This window comes from Vicia villosa, linkage group LG5 (assembly GCF_029867415.1).
Source record: "Vicia villosa cultivar HV-30 ecotype Madison, WI linkage group LG5, Vvil1.0, whole genome shotgun sequence".
Lineage (NCBI taxonomy): Eukaryota > Viridiplantae > Streptophyta > Magnoliopsida > Fabales > Fabaceae > Vicia > Vicia villosa.
The window spans coordinates 160,627,689-160,635,328 of NC_081184.1; the positions used below are offsets into that span (position 1 = coordinate 160,627,689).

Consider the following 7,640-nt stretch of genomic DNA (forward strand, 5'->3'; position numbering starts at 1 on the left):
TTCTAGTGTGGTAGTGAGTGTTTTTGGTACGAAGAAGTAAGGTGAACCGGAAAGATTAATACTATAACGCTTAAATCAATGAAATATTCGAAGAGAGTAGTTTAGAGTAAGAGTGAGTAAGATATTTTAAATTGACGGGTGTGAAGCTTAAAAGGGATAAGCCGTTAAAATTGCTCCCGCTTAACCTCGCACATTGTGTGAATGGTCGTTTGATTAGATCTAACAATGGGAGATAGGCAGGAGGTTGGAATCCCATGCTTCGTGCTTTACTGATGTCTCACTTGATCTCCGCTTGTTGCATGCGCTTTCCGTGTTGGACTCTATGACTGGACCTTTGTTAGTGGGTCTTGAGAACGGCCTGGAACAGTTGCCTTCAAACCCTAGGACTATGTGACTCGGGCTACCCTTGACTATTTTTCGGGTTTTCAAGTCGACCTCCAATTGAAGGAAGTGAAAAGGTTTTAAGGGGAAGTCGATTGCATTGAAATCGTGCACATTAAATGCTCATCTCGTTATTGCAATGCTTTGTCGGATGAACTTGCACAACAGATTGACGGGATACCATCATCGTTGGTGGTACAATTGTACTTTTATGTTATTCTCTATCTCATTATGGTATTATGGTATTGGTATAAATATTATCTCATTATGGTATTATGGTATTGGTATAAATATGGTTCGAGAATGACTAGTTCTTGGAGATTAATTGTGACAAGAATTCATTGTGCTACTCTGAAACGACCAACTACTATGAAACGACCGACTGCAAAATTAGTACTCCTACTCTAACGCTCAATTCAAGTACTCGATCTTGATCTATAATATGGTGGAACAGAATAGACAACAAAATTACTACTCCAACGCTCGATTAATACTCTTAACGTTCAATTCAGGTACTCCAACGCTCGATTAGTACTGCTCAATTCAAGTCTCCAACAAGCGAGATTAAATTCTAAATTCCAACAAGCGAGATTAAATTCTAAATTCAAGTACTCCAACGCTCAATTCAAGCTAGATTAAATTCAAGTACTCCAACACTCAATTCAAACAAAATTAATACTCATAGAGAAAAGTTTAAGTATAATTTTTATTATTTCTTTTATACCCAATACAAAAATACAATGAATTCATTATATTTCATTTTAATTTAATTTTAGTTAATTATATTGGTGTAAATTTGAAGAATATTTTATAAATAATACTAAAGTTTTTGTTGTGTCCTATAAATTTAATAAATTTGAATAGAAAAATCACACTTTATCCCAAAAGATAATCTATATCTATATTTAAGTATAATTTGAGACCGCGGTATCATATGTTGGCCTCATTCATACATCAATTTGATTAAGTAGAAAAAATCAATAAGAATAACTAGGAAATTTTTTTAAAATGTGCAACTTAAACATTCAATAAAAAAAACAAAATTTTTAGTAACAAAGCTGGATGGGTAGGCTTTGTCTAAGCAAGAAAACCACATAACATGAAAAAGAGAATCCACTTAGTTATATGTACAAAACCAAACCTAACCATTAATTTATTTATTTATCTTCCACCATAACAAGCTAAAAGGGAAATAATTTCACAAAACCAGAAACATTACTATAGTTAATTAAATTAACAATCCCACTTAAGATCGAGAGGGATCAACACCAACAGACTTAAGAGTCTTAACACGAGGCTGATGAGCATAAACATCCTTGTTAATCGAACTAGGAATTTGATTATGATCAGGATAACTACGTTCCTGAACATGTGCAACTTTCCTGAAAAACGAATTCTTGTACAACTTATCAGATTCCTGCATAACATGTTCAGGTTCAACTACTTCTGGAACAGTCTCTCTCCCTTGTTTCTTCACACGCACGCTTGGATTGTTCCTTAGATGCTGCCACGCTGTGTGGAGACCCAACATTGTTGACATAGCTATCATCCCGACAGCAACGTAAACCGGTACGAAGTCTTGTTTTGCTGACTTGGAAGATTGTTTTCCTTGTTGTTGTTTGTGTGTGTATCCATAATCAGAGGCTGGTGGAGCATAGGCTTTCATCTTTGGTACTGTTGAAGTTGTGTATGGTGCTTTACTTCCTCTTCCGAAGCCATTTTTCAGCAGTACCATCCAATTACCCATCTGCATCATATATAAGAATTCAAAAGCCATAAATAGAAAGAGAAATTCATTGGAAAGATAGAAAAAATTACCGTAGGCTTCAACATGATTAGAAATGAAATAGAGCGAAAACTGATGAAACTGTTATGGTTAGTTAGTAGTGGAAAATCTGAAAGCAGATTGTGGTGGTTGTTTTATCCAGAAGTGTGGTTATATTATATAGTTTGATGGATCATGAGGGCTTGATTTGTTTTGTTATGACAGCGATGTAAGTTACTACAGTAGAGAAGGAAAGTTCGGGAGGCACGTAGCAGAATATTGAAGCTACTAGACATTTGTCACTGTATATAATTTACACGATAATTGTACAAGTCTCTAGACATGCCACGTCCAGTTTATCATCTGACACGCCGGTTGATTAATAATCTATCATAATGTGTGTTTTTTTTTAATGATCATAATGGATGTTCACTAACACATAGTATGCATGTTACTGAGTACTCGGATGACCCTGAGCACGCGCTCGCGGGACGGGTGCCTAGGGCCCATAAATTTAAGAGCAACAAATTTTTTTATCAATATATATATATATATATATATATATATATATATATATATATATTAAAAAAAAATTTATATTTGCTAAAATTTATTTATTTTTTAAATACTGGCTAACAAATATATTTGAACACTATAAAGTTAAAATTCCTAAAAGAGTATAGAGAATCTAGATTTGTAAATGTTAATGGTAGTGTTGAAAAAGATTGGGAATGAAATGAAGATTGAATGTGTGTTTATTCAAAAACGTTAAATTCGTAGAAAACAACACTGATGAAAATTCATCACAACCCACACAACTGAATCTTGAGTATGCTGAATAGTCTTTTCAAAATTACTATTTCTTATATATTGTAGATCAAACAATTGGCTCACTTGATAGAAGATTTGAGCATTAAAACACGTATGAAAATATTTTTGGATTCTTGTTTAGTATTAAAAGGCTTAGATCATTATCTGATAGGGACTAGAAAACATATTATAAACATCTTGAAACTTGTTTAAAACATGACGAAACATGACGATTCTCTTGATCTTAATGGTGAAATTTTGTTTGAAGATTTGAAAGTTATTAGAGAAATTCTAACAGTTGAATCAAAATCAAGCTATATGAAATTGAGTTCTTTAAAGGCTTTTAATTGTTTTCCTAATGCATGCATAGTTTTATAGAATAATATTGACTATTCCTAGTCATGCGTTGGTTTCAATTGAAAATATTTTTTTGAAGAACCTTTTTATTAATTATAGTATAAAGGGTACTCTTACCTGATTACAAAGAAATCAGAAAATCGGACAAAAAGAAAGATTCCAAACTAAGTGCAACCTTATGAAAGACATCTTAAATGAGCTAAACAAAACTCATAAAAATTACAGTTAGATTTTAAAATATCTCTTAAGATTAACCATCTCCAAACTATCAATTTGATGTCTAGACAATATCATTTTCACAAGTTGATGAGATTTGAAAAAGCTTCAACAGGTGTAGGAGAGATCTTAGTAGGAAAACAAAATATTGTTCTTGTTTATCCCTAACCAAATCTCAATTTCCATCCAGATTTTTTAGTTACAAAACAGTTGAAGAATAAATTATCCAAAGTTTCCTCCTGTTAAAAACACAAAACACACGCCTTGTCAAGATCAGAGCTAATTAATTATCCCTCTTCTCCTCAATTAATCTTTGCTATCTAAGTGAATCAGAAATACCCTTCAGCAAAAGATTTTGATTTCAAGAGGAACATATTTTTCCACAAGCGGATAAATGTTGGTTCCTTTCCTCATTCTAGTTCAACACGCTCCCTATCTTATGCTAAAAAATCATAATATGATTTGATTGTGTAGACTTTATCCTTTTCCAATTTCCAAATCACTTTGTCTTCTGCCCCCTCAGTATGAGCTTGACTGCCTGGAGATATGAATTTCATGAAGACTAGTTTAAAGATTAACCTACAAAGGGCCCAAAACTGAAGCGCCCTGTTTAGAACTACATGTGTAAATCACAGGGAACAAGTGTTTCAAAGGATAAGCTACACACCAAGTAGTTGACCAGAAAGGGAATAATATTCAAGCCTATATCTAACAATTTTAGCAATGTCAAACTCCTCTTTGTCATCTCTCTTCTTAAACTTGAACAAGTCATTCCACCAAGTTAATTCAGGTCTCAAGTTGGTGTTGCTTTCCCCAAAAAGAATTTGATGCTCAAAATTCTCATATCTTGCTCTCATCAAGTCCACCAAAGTGGCTTGCTTATCCTAAAAAACCTCCATTTCCACTCACTAAAAAGGGCTAATTTGAAGTCTTATAATATTCTTTACTCCTAATCCCCCAAGACTCTTATGAAAACAAACTTGCTTTAAACAAACCCAATGGATCTTCCTTCTTTTTTCAGAATTTCCCCATAAAAAACCTTGTTGAATTTTCTCTATTTCTCTCCAAATCTTCACTAGAGCCTTGAAGAAGGAAAATAAAAAGATTGACATGTTATTTAGGACATAATTTATGAGAGTGATTCTCCCACCTTGAGATAGAAACATCCCCTACCAGGATCCACCTTGAATTTAATCTTATCCAGAATAGGGATCCACATATTAGTTCTCTTATGATTTGACCCTAATGGAATCCCTAAGATGTTGAATGACTTATCTTAAATCTTGCAAGGGAGAAAGTTTGAAGTAGTTACCAAAAAGTGCTGGTTGATGTTTAAACCAAATAACTCACTCTTATGGTAATTCATTCACAATGTTAACACAGGTCAAAACCCCTTAACGTGGCTTTAAAACTCCAAATATTCTTCCAGATGCACTCTCTTACCAGCAAGGTGTTATATGCAAAGTGGAGGATCTCAAAAGAGGTCATTTCCTGAACTTTGAATCATTTGCACTCACTTACTTCTGTAGCCCTTCTGATCAAATTTGTAAGCCCTTATTTTACCAACACAAAAGGAAGGTTGAAGGGGGGTCATCTTTCCCTAACCCTCTTTCTAACTCAAAATCCATGGTGGGGCTCTCATCCATTGCATCCAAAAAGGTCTGAAACTCATTTTCTTCATCATAAAATTGAGGAACTCCCAAGTGACCCTATCATAGGCCTTCTCAAAGTCAACTTTTAAAAGCAATTAGTCCTTCTTAGTTCTAGTAGCTAAATCAATTATCTTATTAGCTGCTAAAACACCATCTAACAATTGTCTCCCACAAACAAAAGTTGTTTGGCAGAGGGATACAAGAGATTCGAAAAACTCTTTTCAATCTAGATGTTAGAAGTTTTGGTAAAATCTTGTATAGATTTCCCACCAAACAAATTGGTTTATACTCATCTATCCCTTAAGGATTAGGATTCTTAGGGATAAGAGTAAGGAAAGAAGATGTTATAGCTTTTGACAATCTGGACTTCCTATAGAACTCCTTCACAAATCTGATGATATCTGCCATAATAAAACTCCAACAATTTTTTATAAAGACAAAGTTATACCCATCAAGCCCAAGACTCTTTGATCCTTCTCACCCCCAAACCGTTTCCTTGATTTCCTTATCAGAGATAGGCTTTTCCAGAAAGATTCATCTACTTAAGAAAAACTCTTAAAATCTATACCTTCCAACTGAAGCCAACACGATTTTGGTTCTTTGAATTTCTCGCTAAAGTTCCTTATTATTTCCTCGTTCACTTCTTCTACATATTCAATGAGACCATTGTTGGAATTCAAAGAACCTATGAATTTTCTTCTATTTCTTATCTTCATAATGGAATAAAAATACCTATTGTTGTAATCTTCATCTCTCATCCCCTTTAGTCTAGACTTCTAATGAAGCAAACTGCAAAGTCAAGCTTCTCCAAACTTTTGTTTCGATGAAGACAACTTTAATCTTTCAAGACCATGTGCAAATGTCAAAGGATGAGAAAAAGCATCATGGATCAAAGCTAGGGATTCAAGACTTGTATCTCAAGCAACTTTGTTAAGATGATATTGGAACTCTTTGGAGCTTGATCATCATTTTTAGGTACAAGTTTCAATTCCATCATATGTTCTACCATAGTCCCTAGAAAAATAATCTCCATTTGAACTTGATGCATAACCTATTTTTGAACATCATTTGATTTTCATTCAAACTTTTTTTGAGTATTTTTTTTCAAAAGGGTGTCAGGTGTTACAAGTTACACCATATGGTTAACAGGTTACACAAACGTAAAATTAAATATTTTTTGAAAAAGTATTAGGTGTAACAGGTTACACCATCTGGTTAACCAGTTACACAAACGTAAAATTAAATATATTTTTAAAAGTATGAGGTGTAACCGGTTACACCTTTTGGTTAACCAGTTACAGAAACGAAAAAAATTCAAATTTCATATAACACTTCACCTGTAACCGGTTATGATTATGTGTTAACCGGTTACCACTGATGCAATGACACCTTTTGACTTTAAATCTGATTCCAATGTATTCTAAATTTTATCTACCAATTAAGGCATTGATTCATGGTATTATATGCATTCCTACAGGTATAATGCATGTATAAATACTAAGGTTTCAGATTTTGAAAACTCGCCTCTTTCATTACAATTCAAACTTATTTCTCTCAAATTTCAAACAAGTGTTTTGTGTCATAAAACTTTGTGTGAAACTTACTACATTAAATTTCATTGAATCTCTGAAAGTTTCATCATTATAATTTTGAGCACTTGTGTAACATATTGTGAATTATTTACTTGGAAGAGAAGATCAATTCAAGCAATTGATAAACATCTTACATCTTCAAACTTATTATAAAAAATCCAGAATTTTGTGTATACCTTTGCGCAAACCAGTCGCGAACCCACAGGGACTCATCGACTTCATCACGCCAAGATCTACCAGGATCTTCTTGCGTTAGGTAATGTTAATATACCTCTTACCGGGTCAAGTTAATATACCCCCGACCTTAAGAAGATAAGTTAACATACCTCAGGAAACTCGATTATGTTAATATACCTCTGACCTGATCACGTTAATATACCTTTGTCCTTAAGAACCTAAGTTAACATATATACCTCGGGAAACTCAGTTTTGTTAATATACCTCTGACTCGGTCAAGTTTATATACCCATAACCCTAAGTATCTTAGTTAACATACCTCTGACACCTCGATTATGGTAATATACCTTTGACCCAATCAAGTTAATATACCTATGACCTTAAGCAACTAAGTTAACATACCTTTGGCATCTCGATTATGTTAATATACCCCTGACCATTATCTTTTGACACGCCAAAATCCATCGGGATCCTCTGGCAGCAAGTCATGGGCCCCCGGGGTCCCAACCTTGAGTATAGTCAATATAAACTCTATCTTTCTTTGCGCTATGATCCACTTGGAGCTTGCTGACTTATGTGCGTCTCAATTTACTTTGGGAGTCAGTTACTTATCAAGGACATAAAGCTCACTAGGGCTACCTCTAAATTATTCACAAAAGAATTAAACGAAAGAGATAATTATAAAATAAG

General features: G+C 33.8%; 1 protein-coding gene across 1 annotated transcript; it reads right to left on the reverse strand.

Moving 5' to 3' along the window:
* Positions 1-1,476: 1,476 nt before the first annotated feature.
* LOC131607992 (uncharacterized) lies at positions 1,477-2,358 on the reverse strand. The gene is made up of 2 exons (XM_058879938.1): positions 2,200-2,358; positions 1,477-2,128 (listed from the first exon to the last, which is right to left on the reverse strand). The coding sequence occupies exons 1-2, from the start codon at positions 2,212-2,214 to the stop codon at positions 1,628-1,630; spliced, it is 516 nt and encodes a 171-aa protein (XP_058735921.1). The 5' UTR covers positions 2,215-2,358; the 3' UTR covers positions 1,477-1,627.
* Positions 2,359-7,640: the final 5,282 nt, after the last annotated feature.